The sequence below is a fragment of the Amphiura filiformis genome, unplaced genomic scaffold (genome assembly GCF_039555335.1).
Source record: "Amphiura filiformis unplaced genomic scaffold, Afil_fr2py scaffold_465, whole genome shotgun sequence".
Taxonomy (NCBI): Eukaryota; Metazoa; Echinodermata; class Ophiuroidea; order Amphilepidida; family Amphiuridae; genus Amphiura; species Amphiura filiformis.
The window spans coordinates 2,370-17,976 of NW_027305929.1; the positions used below are offsets into that span (position 1 = coordinate 2,370).

Below are 15,607 nucleotides of genomic sequence, written 5' to 3' on the forward strand. Positions count from 1 at the left end.
ATGTTTCACAAAATTTAAAAATTCCAACAAAAAAAAAGAAATGTAAATTGTCATGACCATATTTGGAATCAGCATGAAAAATGCATTAAAATAAGTACAAACAAGCCTAATATTGGTATAGTAGTTTTTAAGATAGCTCTTGATATTTTGAGAAAATATTTCAAAACTTGAACTATCCGTTGAAGCGCATGGCTAGCACGCAGAGTATAAATGAGGAGGTTGTATAATAAAACAGGGATCTCAGATTTATTCGCCCACGCATTGATTCACACATAGGACGATATAGACGATAGAATGAAATAACGAATTTCTCTATTTTATCTGATTTGTTCGGCAAAATATTAAAAGTGGACATACCTGATTGATAGTAAACACCAACAAATTTGGGACAAAATTAAAATATATATTTAGTTCAAATCGCACATTATTGCTTTAAAATATCAAGTTTAATAATATAGTTTGTTTTATGCCCTTTACTGTAATGATCATAACGTGATCATGTAATTAGTAATTTTTATTTAATTATTTTGTTTGAAAATGCAATTTCTGAAACGAAACGTTTTCCAATTGCAAGTCAACAATCAATGCATAGGTCTCAAAATTAGGCGAAACTCTATAATTGATCAAATAACAATTTACCTGGTGGATTGGTGTCCTTTATAATGACCATAGTTTTATATAAATCACCAACTGTGCCATTAACTGGATCATGAAGTGTGATCAGAAAATGTTCATCTGTTTCGTGGTAAGTATCCGATGCAATAGTTATTGAAACAGTCGCAGAGGTCATAGTAGCAACAAAATCTACTGAGGTGTTTACTTTATCGGTGTAATCAGTTGGCGCTACTGCGCTTAGATCCATCGTGCTGATTTCTATGTAAAGGAAATGTTATACTTATTAACATACAATACATCATTAAACATAGTTCAGCTTTTATGGAAGAGACTTGCCTTGCATCATTTTGGAAGCTAGAAATAGAGAAAGGTCTTAGACAAACTCATAAATCTGACTGTTTCTAAATGTCGCATGCACGAATCACTTGTATACTGTAACAATAAGAAACAGTAATTAATGCACATTCAGTTGTGGGAAGTCTGTACAATATTAAACATATCCATGCTCACCAACTTCTCCGGCAGCCGATAGGTCACCCTTTCGATTGATTGTGATTTCAAATGTTGGGTCTCCCTCATCAACACAATACACGGCGCAGTCGAAGTCATACCAAGTGTCTACAAACAATATGAAAGTGAAACACGCTTAAGCTCCTTTTACTTCACTGCTGGTTAGTTAACATAATTTGACAAAACTGAAAGTATTACAGATCCAGATAAAGTCGAACCCACTTGACAATAAATACTACTCAAATATTTAACCCCCTGAGAACTACCAGCCGATTGGCCAAGAAGAAGTTTTCATTATCAATTGGACCAATCAGCAACATTGTCAGAATAATTTCACCGCCCAATAAATAGGGGTGAATTATATGCAAAGCTCCATTCTGATTAGTGATTTAAGTGAAGATACCATGGAATTGACCAATCAGAGGCAATGTTAGATCGGCAGGTAGTGCTCAGGGGGATGTTAGTGAACCCGCATTTGCAACCAAACTGGCGATTGCATGATGTAGTTGTTTTTACCTACGCCACTGAAATAAAAGATAGTTTACATAGAAAATAACATTTTATTCAATAGGTGTTATATTTCAGTGGGAAACAGGAGAATCGATCAAGTAATAATTTACCTATAGAATCAGTGTCCTTATAATGACCATAGTTTTCACCAACTGTGCCATTAACTGGATCATGAAGTGTGATAAGAAAATGTTCATGTTCCAGAGAGTTATCCGATACAAAGACAATAACATTTTACTGCTTTTATGTCTTATTTTTAGGAACGAAACTTAAGAATTGGTCAAATTACTGTACCCAACAAACATAAAATGTTTTTAAAACGTGTTTTTTTTTTAATTTGATTTGATTGAGTTTTGACAACCGTGGATAACCCAAGAAAGCCTCTAATGAAACTTATTTCCACTTGGGTCAATTGAACACCGGGACGGGTTGGGAACAGTCAGGGGTTAACACCACACTCTTTTCGAAACTGGCTGCGAAATACATACAGGTATGGCTCTCTGCACACGGGACCGACGGCTTAACGTCTCCTCCGAAGGACGGAGTACTTTCATGATTCATTTACCCAATTCTAAATGAACCATGGTCTGAATTTCATCTGCAGAAGATGCAAATCGCCACCGCCGGGAATTGAACCCGGAACCTCATGCACTAACGGCAAGTACCCTAACCATTGCGCCACGCTCTCCCACTGATGCTTGAAACAGGTTATATTTTTGGCTTTTGGTTTTGGTAAAAACGTTTTAATACCATTAAATATCGGGTTATATAACATGTATAAAGGTCATGAAAACGTTTTAAAACGTTCTGTATGAAAACATATTTTAAAAATATTTGTTAAATGTTTTCAAAATGTTATTGAAAAATATTTTCTGCAAACAATGAATGTTATAGACACGTTTTATACCCTTTATATACCCTGGGTATACATAATATATGTACAGGTTTGCATGGTAGCATGGTGAACATGGAACAAAATATTCATTCGGTAAAAGTCACACTCCATCTTAGAGTTAAATATTGTTAGAATGTGTGAGGCAAAAGCTGGATTTTCAACATGGCGAAGTTAATGTTTATGAAGTACACCTGTGCCACGGAAATACGGGATTGACTAGTTGCTTAATATTAAAAAGAGTAACATAATGTGTGACTTGACTATACAAATAAAATCTTTTCGCTCGCATTAGCGGTTTTATTTTGTGAAGGAATTATAAAATTTTATATGGTATAAGACCAGTATCTTACCTGGTGAATTAGTGTCTTTTATGATGACCATAGTTTTATATAAATCACCAATGACACCATTAAGTGGATCGTGAAGGGTGACAAGAAAGTGTTCATCATCTTCAAGGTAAGAATCCGATGCGATTGTTATTGGAACAGTTTTTGATGGTGCATCAGCAACAAAATCTACTATGGTAGCTATTTCCTCGGTGTAATCGGTTGGATGTGTTGCGCTGAGATCCGTTGAGCTGATATCTATGGAAAAGATTATTGTTATTACCATGCAATGGTCTATTCCATTTACATTTAAAATCCACACTACCTCTGTGAAAGATTTAGCTAAAGTCATCCATAGATGGAGTATGAGTTTTGAATAGAATAGATAATTAGGTAACTTCCATTTGAAATACTCACTCCAGTTGTGGAAGATATAGGTAAAGCCATAATACAGGTATGAGTTTCAAAATGATTAACTCTGACCAATTACATTTGACAAACATACTCCCCCTGTTGAAGATATCTCCAAAATCTTCCACCGGGGTAGTGTGGATTGCAACTGGAATAGCCCAATACAGCTTTAAAACTGCTTTGATTTTTTTAAGTGAGAGAATGCATTGTTTTGAGCAGGCAAACTCACAAATCGATTTCAAAAAAAATCTAATCACAAGTATTATTTTGTGAAAGTATTAAAAGACAAGGACAATTACCCCCCTTCTGGGCCAGAAGATATGTTGGAGAGTGGTGCCACAATGGTATTAAGCATACTAATACTCACTAACTTGACCAGGAAGGGAGATGTCACCCTTTCGATTGATTGTGATTTCAATTGTCACGTCTCCTTCATCAACACAATACACGGTGCAGTCAAAGTCATACCAAGTGTCTACAAACAATGCGATAATGAAATAAAGATATCAATATGATTCAGTTTCGTTTGCTTTTCTTGATATATATCTTACAGGTTTGCATAGGAGCATAACTGAAAAGTGAAATTTTTACGTCAACGAGTAAGGTTAGAATTCCATCCTTTGGGCTTACAGGCCCGTGTCACTGGAAAATAATGGGAAATCATACGCACCATGAGCGGCGTAGCCAGGGACAAATTGCCCGCTGCGAGAAGTCGTGCCCCATGGGATGCTGGCGGCAACCTTGATATTTAAGATTTGTACATTTTTGCCTAGCTCTTTTTTGCCACATCCTTTGAAAATTTATACCCCAGAGGAATGACAAGTTTGCTGCTATTTGAATCAATTAATATTTACCATTTTTCACCCAGATGTGGCAATGATGCCATTTTACATTTCATTGGGCTCAATTTCAAATTACTAGCGTTCGCTCAATGCGTTGGCGTACATATGCACAAGCAAAACAAAAGCCTTAACGCGTTGACGTCACTGCCACACAAGGGTGAATATGGTTTTGTAGGATCTTCGACGGATGGCAATAACTGTTACATTTACATCAATGTTGTCGATTTTGGGCGATCTCCCATTTCTCCTAGTAACACGGAGGCCTAATTACCTGGAGTATCATCGTCATCAACAATAACTGAAGCCTTGTGGACGGGCTCCAGAACAATCTGGCCGGCTGCAGCCGCTGGTGTAGGGTTATCAAATTCAATTTCGATTAGTAATTGTTCAAGTCCTTCTTCAAATGTATCATCAGTTATTTGCAGCTTTATTTCTTTCGTGTCTTCACCTGGGTAGAATGTCACCTCACCATTAATTGGAATGAAACCCTCAAAGTCCGCGTAAAAGTCAGCCGATAAGGACGTTGCTTTGAGCTCTGAAGGAAACAATCATGATCAGTCATGCTTTCTATAGTAGAACATTTTGAGATATTTTCGAATAATGCCACGTTTCGAATAAGATTGAACCGTTTTGAGACCTTAAATGTTAATGTGATTATTTGCGCAACAACTTTGCATTTTGTACAACTCGTCAAAACAAATATACGACTGTAGTATTTCAAACATATCAGGAAAAAATATACAAACGAACGTTGCTACGTGTTTTCTTACTTGTTGTTATTTCCAAACTAAGATCCCCTCTTCGCATAACATTGAAAGTAAGATTTCCAGAATCTTCATCGACAAAATATTCCGTACAATCCAAGAAGTATAATGTTTCTGTAAATGGGAAATATTATTAGTGATGAAATATAGGATTACACAAAAGTCCCATTTGTGAGCGTAGGGAGCAAAAAAAAGGGTCTTTACGCCTTTCTGGTCAAAAAATGTCCAAATTTTAGAAATAAGTTCACTCGTCCAAAAGGTCCAAATTTTGAAAAAAAAATCCACTTTTTCAAAATCAGCCCACCCTCATCCCAAAACTAAATCCTGGTTATGGGCCTGCTGCACGGTCGTATGTAAAATCTTGATAGCTCCAATTTGATACCGCATTTACTACCAAATGTTTATACATATATGATATTTGGCGCGTTTTCAAAAATTACATATCAAAACGATCACGCAGTTGGAATTATAGGTGTGGCCAAAACTGCTTGCCAGCGACGAGCCCATGTCGATTACCCCAAGGGTTTATAGAGGTTGTGCATATGACGTATCATCCCGTAAATATGGCGGACCATTCAATTGCATTCAATAAAAGCATGATTGCAATCTACCGCGACAGTTCGTCTCACACACATTGCAAATGCACTAAGATCTAATAGGTTAATGACAACATTTGAATGAAAGGACTACACTGCGCCATAATTACGGTGAAGGACACCGGTTCAAATCCTTTGTTTGGAGCCAATCGATAAAAGCATGCAGGGCCTCTATTCAATTTGAAACGCGTGTATTGTTACAACACTCTGAACGATGGTCTATCGATATCTATTGTTGTACAAGGTTCACTCAGTCATTTAATGAGGCAATACAAACAATCGAATTTGGTGTTGAAATGAGCAAAATTTTGAGTTACACCTTTTCAATGTAAACTTTATTTTCTCGGCCAAATGAAAAGCAATAATTGTCATTTATTCAGTAAATGTCAGGAAAAACTGTAAGGCTTGATACTGTATTTTTTTATTCAAATCCTAGTGTTAAACTTAGGCGTGAAATTCAGTCATTAAGATTTTCAACTTTGATAGGCTTCAACTCTGCCCGCGAGCCTTTTTTTGACCAACCTTTTAGTTTTTCAAAGTAATATAGTTCGCTAATGAAGTATTTTTCCCAACTTTCTAACGCACATCACCGTGAGCGAAATATCATAGTTTTGTCAGAATTTCCGTTTTGATTTCACCATTTTTTACTGCCGGCTGAAAATTTTTCAAAATCATCGCGTGAAATCTGAGGCTAGTATTGTGGATCGATATCCCTGGGTGCCGTTGGAAGATTGTGGAAAACCGGCCTGGCTACAGTGTTGCCAGAATTTCAATATGTCAAAGAGATTAACAGGCCTATAAATGCTCCTATGACACTGATCATGTTAAGCACAAAGAGGATCTTTCATCACGTGCGTGATTAATGATTTGATTTCATCATCAATTTCCAATTTTATAATACCATAACTTATGAACTCAATATCTTCGCTTAGGAATGTCCGATTTTATTGGGGAAAACGGCGTTGTGGAGCAAAATATCTCTTTATTTAAGATATGTAAAAACCTCAAAATTGATAACCTTCCCAAAACTGTCTCCTTTTGACATGACACGTCACATATATTACATACCGGTACATAATAATAATTATATATAGGGCGACTATGATGACAAATAGGCCTACATGTCAAATTAAAAACAAACCCGAACACAAGTCTGAAGGGTGTAATAAAAATGCCAACCCGCGATGGGGAGGGGGGGGGGGGGGGTCATACAAAATTAACCTGGAGATAGGAGGGACAGAAAATTACAATCACCTATATTTAAATAACACGCTAATTTTGCTTAGGTAGGTTTGGACCTAAAGCGTGCGTCTCTTAATACGGACTAACCTAGGTAAACAAACAAACAAACAAACAGACAAATGGTGGACATATTCATGGAAACCATATGATTTGCCATTGCAGGCTATCACCGAAGCAAATACCCAAATTCACGTTAATTTACCAGAACATCCAAATGGGAGATTTGGGCTACAAAATCGCTGGTCGAGTAATCCTTACTTTCAATGCAAAAGGGACCTGCATTACAACAATGAAATTATCGACTATTTCTGCTGCTTGCTTTCGAGATAAAGTACTGAGTTTTAGGAGCATGACGTGAACAAAGGTGAAATCAAAACGGAAATTCTGACAAAACTATAATAGATAGACCCACACGATGTGCTTTACAGGTGGGAAATATCTTTCTTTAGCGAATTATATTATGAGAGACCTGAGAGCACATCAGACACAGCAGACTGCATTATGAATGTCATGTAATATGCGATATAATGGCAAATAAATATGTATGGCAAATAAATATTGGTATTTTTGACATCTAACAGTCCTCGAAGTAAACTTTATAAATCTAAACTTAATGTGTATGTAGCTAGGATGAAAAGCAGACCATCATATGAAAATTGTAATCTTTCGTATTGAAGACACGAAATAAAACGATCTTCTTGCGGCCTTCACAGGGCGGTATACTAGCGTCCGAATCCGTGATTGCATAATCGGATGGCATCAGTTTCATGTCTTTTGCCCGATCTCGCGTCTTCCCGAGATAATGTACACAACCACTATACTAGTATCTCGAGATACTGTAATATGTATATAATATCAAATCACAATCGATTAGTTCAAGATACACTTACTTCCATCATCATCGTATATATTTAGTACAGCCTTTTGAAGTTCACCTAACGCATGTCCCGCATCAGTTGCTAACGTTGCATTAGTGAATGCTATTGATATAAGGACTTGCTCTGTTTCTTCAACTAATTCATCATCGTCTATGTCTAAGGTTATGTCCTCACACGTGGTATTGGATTCAAAGTCCACTACTCCTTGTATTGATACACCACCAAATGGACCAAATTCAGAATCACTCGCTGATAGACCAACGGCAGTAAAGGCTGCATGTGTTAAAATTCAACAACAATAATAATAATAATAATAATAATAATAATAATAATAATAATAATAATAATAATAATAATAATAATAATAATACAACTGACTATTGCTGCTACTACATGTACTACCATTTGCTATTATACATAATTTGTTTACTATTCATGAAGTTCGAATGGCGCGATCGAGGAGGCATAGCTAAAGGATTATTCTCTAATTAGCACGACTCTATGAGCCTGTCAGGGGTTGAAAATTCTGTTGGAAACTGATTGCGACAAACGTGTACTAGTATTAATCTCTGTACATGGAACTGACGGTTTAACTAAGTTTTTAATATTCTTATTAGTTTAATAGCTTTTATAACTAAGCAGTATTATGCCAATAGTCTTTATAAGAGCACATCAATTTTAAATTTTCTGTTAGAAAACAAAACAAAAACAACCTGGAAATAACACAAGGAGAACGACAGTAGTACATCACTCACCTATAGATTCGGTATCGGCTATATTACCACTTCGACAAACTGTAATGGTCGCGTATCCATCAGCCACATCCTCATTTACAAAATATTCAGCACATTCCAAATAATATTCGGCACCTGTGAATTATTAATGTTAAATAGATCTTGTTATTTACTACAAACAGGTTGTATCTTTACTGAATAGGCCTGTGATGTCGGGACTTTTAATACATAATAAATTGTTCATAAGGGATCGAATAACGACGTTTACAGAGTATTTTTGATGGAAACTGAAAGCGCATTAGACACTTTTTTCCCAAAAGATCTACAATTTGTAGGTCCCAGCAATTTGGTGTGTCTGATGTGCTCCCAAGTCCCACAAAATGTACCGTGCAAACGTCGCTATCTGACCTCATAACCACTTTGGTTTATCTTATAGCACTATCGGTCACCCGATGAATACTAATGTCTCTTCGATAAGTTATTTATATAAAGAACGAAAGCACAATACAAAATACTCATTATTATCTAACCCTAGGTACATATCGGGACAGCGACTGTTCTCTGAGGCCAAACTAAATGTTATGCTTTATACCTGCAATCGCTATATCGTTACTTGTGATGGTCACAGTCGCACAGTCAAGTTCACCAAGATAGTTGCCCTCGCCTTCAACTGATATAGAAACTTGAAGCTGCTCTACATTTTCCACAACATAATCGTCAACTATTTCGAGCTCTATTGTCGCTGTTGAATCACCCATACCAAACTCCGCTAGTGCAGTCGATGGGATGAAACTACCATAGTCGTTAGTAAGTAGAGCTGATTGAGGTATGGCTGTGAATGCTGTACACGTGGAACAAAACGTGTGAAAACATGTAGATTAATGTTCAATGCAAAAGGACAAAAATATTGTTTATTGTTTACAAAGTTCTAAAATAAATCCAATATAAAATACGAAGCCAAAATAAGAGATAATGTAACCAGCAAAAAAAGAAGACACATAAAGGAATCTAGTTGGATAAGAATGACGGGGTAGGCTAATACTCTCAACAGGGATTGTGGTAACTACTTCCGTTAGCACATCTATGACCAGTTACTAACAGCGCCACCTACGTCATCTACCAACAGGAAGCAATAGACGTCTAGGGTCATTCAATTTGAGAAAGTGCTCTGTTACAGCGCGAAACGTCATTGATCCTGATGAACTTATTTGGTGAAAAATATTGGTATTAATATACTTCGATTAGACTTCACTCATTCTCCCCCACCTTCTTTGAATCCTCCAAAACGAAACCAATAGCTTATTAGCTGTTCCTCTAAACGTGGCCCTAAGCGGGGTAGAGTCAATCAAACGTGAACACTGGCGTCATATTATACAGTTGCGATATACCATTCTCTGGTTATAAGCGACAGGTCAAAGGTTAGGTCACACAAGGGTATTAAGCAAACTATTACGTGTTTTTATTTTTATGAAACTAGTCTAAAAACCGTTTCCAATGAAGAATTGAAACTCTTCTTTTTCTGGTTCACATTACATCATTTTGAGACCAGTTTTGTGGATGTCTGAGCATTTTCCAGTTATTGACCACACTTGAGGCCTACAACTTGACCTTCGCTCTTTTGCTTATTGCATTTAACTCGAGAATGGTATGTCACAGGTCGGTCAAAATATACTTTTGAGACGAGTGTGTTTTAACAACATTGGAGCAATATGTTTCTCACCGTATCTTTCCATATGGGCCAGCATGCTTATATAGACTTTTTGGCTAGCTTAAGCATTTTTAGCCTGGTCCCATCAGGACCCAAGTGTGTTTCCACACGGAGCGACAGTTTAAAGAAACAAACAAAATTTTGAAAAGTACATTAAACCGCATATGGTATTCTCTCCTTGTCTTGGATTAGACATCGCAACTTGTCTCTGGTGACATAAATCCGTCTCTGATATGTTCCTCTATACATTTTGTTTTATGTTTTATTAATACTGTGACTACAAGGAAAGTATGGATTGAACACTGTATGCTGCGTATGACGTCTCAAACTACCGTACTATGTGTACAAAAAGAATGGAACTTCAATTTGTGCCTGTACACTACGAATCAGCCGTTTTATTTCGTGTTTAGCAAATATATATATCATAAGCTTTAAAATGGTATATCATTTGGCTTCAAACGATGTCCAGAAGCTGGGTTATGGTTTGTTGAACTCTGCTCCTTCAACAAAATGGTACCTTTTTCGGTTCTACATGTGTATCTTTTTCCACATTGCTGGTAATAAATATCAAACAGTCATAATATGCCGTGATTTCAAATCATCCCAAGTAAAAGAGTTTCATAAATGTCCTCTCATTATTAATTGTTGGTTATACATATAGGGTGTCCCAGAATGATGTATACCGGGAAATTTGATTTTTTTTCTAGGTATGAAGAGCATTATTATTGGTAACTTTGTTTTAATTGCTAAAATTTACATATATTTAGCTTTCTTAGGTATTTTAGATTTTAGTAATAAATTGGACGTTCTAATAGAAGTTACAGGATATCGCGTAAAAATGGTGAATTCCAAGTTTTGCAAAACAACTTATTTTGAAAACCTTTAAAATTACTAACCGTTCAGCACAAAGTTATTTGGAAAATGTATATTATTTGTTTCCTGCTACTAAAAATGTCGATATCTATCGATTTATGTTACGAAGCAATCCTTGTATGGAATAAAGGACTTGTTACGCTTGAGTGACATACTATTCTTTCTTTGGCGGCGATGTGTGAGTTTCATCATTTGAAATGCCGGCAGTGAAAGATTTGTCATAAAAGTACAGAAAAGGTTCGTCCTTAGTGTCACAAAATGTATTTATGTCAGCAGTATATTAGCAAACCCACAGCTACGTAACGGAGAAGATTAAAATTTACTGCGGAAGATCCTTGAGGAAGTTACATAAAAATATGTTTTTCTGCCTAAATATCTGATTGTAATGTTTCACTTAATCCAACATCAAGAATTATTCAGCGTTGTAAACTCTACATCTGAGCCAAATTTGGCGAATTTCCTATAAAAGAAAGTAGGGTTTCTCCAATATATTGCACAGTACGGCTGGACGATGTGATCAAGGATCCATGTATTGTGATGCCTTTGCGCTGTAAATTACACACATGAAGTTTTTGTCCATTTTCAGTAATATCAATGTCACGCCAAAACAAATCAAGCTATTTATATGAAAGTCACAGAATAAGTATTAAAATTAGATACACTGTTGAATATATATTTTAATATTTTTCAAACACGGTATAAATCATTCTGGGACACCCTTTGCCTAGACAAAATACAATGCTTTTTAACCCACCAATTGAACAGGGTTTAACCAAAGCAAAAAAGATAAGAGCTATTTAAAGATTCTATAGATAGGTAGAAGACTATTATCCTCTTCAGCAATAGGATTATTGATTGGTTAAAACGGTGTATAACTCGCGCTATCAAATGAGAATCATGTCGCAACAAATGGAGGTAGTGTACGGCCACACTATAGTGGTGTAAATCTAGTAACTGCAAACTACTTACTGACATTTGCTGCCGCGCTGATATCGCCTCCCCGTACCAGTGTCAACAATACTGAGCCATCCCCTTCAGAAGCGTGATACTCGGGACAATCAAAGTAAAACCACGTTTCTAGGTAAGCCAAAACATAATCATGAAACAAAAACAAACTATTTTACAACATATTAAACGTTACGAAGTTTAATGTTCCATGTTGTATAGTTCCATTCATATTCAAACAAGTATGGTTCTCATTATATATATTATATTAATTATAGTAATCTTGTAATTCCTGTTAGAATACAATAATGGAACAAGGAATTGAGGCGAACTTTGAGTGACATATTTAAACATCAGTCGCTTCATTTGATTGATATTTAAAATAAAAAGCAGATGGGCCACCCGTCTCTTTAAGATAAAAGAAAATAGACAACTTTTAAGGAAGCAAACTTTGACAAAAATGGTCTAAAAGATACAAAAAGGCCTAAAAATCTTACATATCAGGGCGGCTAGCATCACAGGGGAGGGACAGGGGCTGTCCCTTTGTCCCTCCCTACACCACTGAGTGTGTATTGAGTTTTACCACACAAAAACCAATGGAATAAAACATAAGAAAAACCTACTTGAGTCGTCGTCGAATATGTTGACCACGGCTTTATCGAGTTGACCCATTCCATGACCTAACACAGCTGCCGAAGTTGTGTCATTAAACTCAATTGTCACTATAAGTGATTCCGTGTCCTCCAGGAAAACATCGTCTGTTATGGGTAGAGAGACGTCGAGAAATTCACTTCCGGCCATAAATGTAGCTTCGAATGGATTTGACGTATTCTCGAAGTCCTCATAATCTTCCGCAACGGCTGATATCGGTGTCGCTGTAAAACCTGCAAACAAAACAAACAAACACAAATACATGGAAATCTCAGTAGATCTAAGAACTGAGAACTTACCATGCCATATCTAACAAAATCTAACTAAGCGAAACCATTGTGTCATAAAATACGCACGATTTTGTTGGCCGAGATTGTGAAACAACCCTGGCTACCTGTCGGCGATGGACTGCTTGGCACGCGAGGGATTCTGGGGGTACCAATCAATTTCTTTGTTCAGTTTATATTCTGTCGTTTTATGTTCCTTCTTTCCTCCCTGATAGCCAAAAAGACTTTGTGTCATCATCAGCGCGTATTCAGTGCCGCCGAGAGCCATTACGGGCCCGGGGGCAATGTGAACGCACAGGCCCCTTTGCTCAGTGATGACGGTGCAGGACTTCATATGTGTGGGTGTATGTGTTTGTGTTGGGGGGGGGGTCAACAATGGCATACATTTCTTTGTAACATGGGGGAGGGAGGTTGGTGTAAAATCCTTGAACATATGTTGCAGCGGAGCGAAAGGAGCATGTTTAGCTGCCAATAATCAAATATGAACATTGAAGGAGACAAATGCGCGCGAAGCTCACACAAATTTGCAATTTGAACGGCAGATTAATTTTCTCTGAACAAGTTCCACGCAAAGTGCAAAAAATGTGCCAATTTAAAGCTAAAATGGTCCAAGTATGAACCGGTGAATTGACAAATGCGCGCGAAGCGCGCGAAAACATGTAATTCGAATTAGCGACTTTTACTCCTAGATTGGACGTATTGAAACAAACTCTTTGTGAAGCGCGGAAAAATTGCCAATTTTAAGGTAAATGATCAAATAATAAAGTGAAGGGCACAATGCGCGCGAAAATTTGCAATTTGTGTTCCCACGATAAAGCTACACTCCCCTGATTTCTCGAAGATTTCATTATATTGAGGATGATCATTTTGGCAAAAGCAAAGAATAAATTCAAGTGAAGTATTTATTAGAGTGTGTGCTTCAAAGGCTATCTTGTATTTTTTTTTATAAATTGCACGTCTCTTTTCTTTGTTTTTTACGGGCCCGTTACTTTTGTTTGGTTTTTATGGGCCGTAAAAAAGGAAAGAAAACAGACCTTATAATGGACCCGTAAAGGCAAAGAACAGAGACCGTAGTGGGCCCGTAAAAAAAAAAAAAAAAAAGCAAGGAATGAAAAGAAAAGAAAAGAAAAGAGACCTCAGTGAGTATGTATAAAAGCTTAATAAGCAAAGAAAAGATATATACCTTAATGGACCCATAAAAAGAAAAAAAGAGACTTCGGAGGGCCCGTAAAAAGCAAAGAAGAGATACCTTAGGCTTAAGAAATAAGACCTTTGTCGGCCCGTATAGTAAATCAAAGAAAATATGCCTTATTGCAAGGTATCTATTCTGAAGCTTTTATGGGCCCCTGAGGTCCGTTTCCTTTGCTTTTACTGCCCCATAGTAAAGTATCTTTTCTTCACTTTTTACGGGCCCCTAGGACCCCGGGCCCCGGGGTCACGCCCCGGTTACCCCCCCCTTGTCGGCGGCACTGCGCGTATTTATACCATCAGGCGCGCACACCCCCGAGGCTTCGACCTCATGACAGGTCAACGACATTGTAGCAGCTTTTTCACCACAAAGTTAGCCGAATGGGCACCGACCAGGTTATGCATGGGGGAAATGCCTACCAATATGTGAGTTCGAATGCACCATCAAAGTGAGGCTGTGTATTTAGCAAAACACATACAAACCGAGGATTTGCGTAAAACCGAGGCTACAAAGCGAGGCAACAAAGCGAGGATGCCGTTTATAATGCTTCTGACGTAGCGGGGGGGTATAGGGGGTATATAAGCATACTCCTCACTTCTAATGTGCAATGAAAATTTCCTAGGTCTTTATGCATGTTTCTTTTTTATCCTCGTTTTGCAATGTGTGTAATTTTTTGTAAATCTCGTTTTGTATGGGGGACCGGGTAGGGGTGAGTCAAATTGTGACTACAGGTAGTGAACGCTGTGGGAACCTAGTCAGCGGTGTGTAGCTAGTAAAAAGCTTCCAACATGTGACCCGTTGGAAGCCAGCAGCTGTAGTCACTGCATAGTGCCACTGTTGCATAGTACCCTACTGTCTTATTTCCGATATAGTCAATCTCCTGTAGTGACTCGACTCTGTCGGCTACATACGCTAGGTTACTCTGGGGTGACTGCAATGTAGCCAATCTACCGCCAGGAATTTTAAAGTGTATGGGGATGGCTAAAGTACCGAATGAAATTTGTGAAAGGACTCGGATTCGGATTCGGCAGTCAAGGACTCGGACTCAGACTTGAATACTAGGGACTGGGACGCAGTGGACTCGTCATTTTTGAGAGTATTTTGCTTTTTTTATACATAGTATCCAAATATCAAACACTAAACTTTGTTATGTTCCTGGAACGGGGTAAAAAAGTGTTTTACTCACGTATAGTCTCTGTATCTGTGATATCACCACGTCTCACCACGCGTATGGTAACTGATCCATCATCTTCTACTACAAAGTATTCAGCGCAGTCTAAATAATATTGGGTAGCTGTATGGGTGAAGACAAGCAACAGTATTAGATTCACAAGAAAGACCTCTCTCTGGCAGGAACAAACAAATAAATCAGTCAAAATTTGGGATTGTTTTACAAGCTATGCGTTGTTAACGATTGCGATAGGGTATTGCGCTTTACGCACGCGGCGCCGACGCACTGCCTGTCAGTTGCGGTGACACGTTAGTTTGGCAACCGACTTTCATAAAAACAAACCCGGTTTGACCCATATTGGTATTGTTTTTAAGGACAATTTTTACCGTTTTAAACCAAATATAACTTAAAGACGTTTCCGTATATTCCTCGATCTATCGTATGAATTTAGCGACATTTG

General features: G+C 37.5%; 1 protein-coding gene across 1 annotated transcript; it reads right to left on the reverse strand.

The window, feature by feature from the left end:
* Positions 1-639: 639 nt before the first annotated feature.
* On the reverse strand, positions 640-15,270 carry LOC140145606 (extracellular matrix protein 3-like; the record flags this gene model as incomplete). Its single annotated transcript, XM_072167300.1, has 13 exons — positions 640-873; positions 1,126-1,233; positions 1,746-1,799; positions 2,881-3,114; positions 3,635-3,742; positions 4,381-4,644; positions 4,880-4,987; positions 7,602-7,862; positions 8,345-8,458; positions 8,916-9,164; positions 11,874-11,981; positions 12,473-12,733; positions 15,163-15,270. Coding segments are annotated over 13 exons (2,211 nt in total), but the record flags the coding sequence as incomplete, so codon positions are not given.
* Between the last annotated feature and the right edge of the window lie 337 nt (positions 15,271-15,607).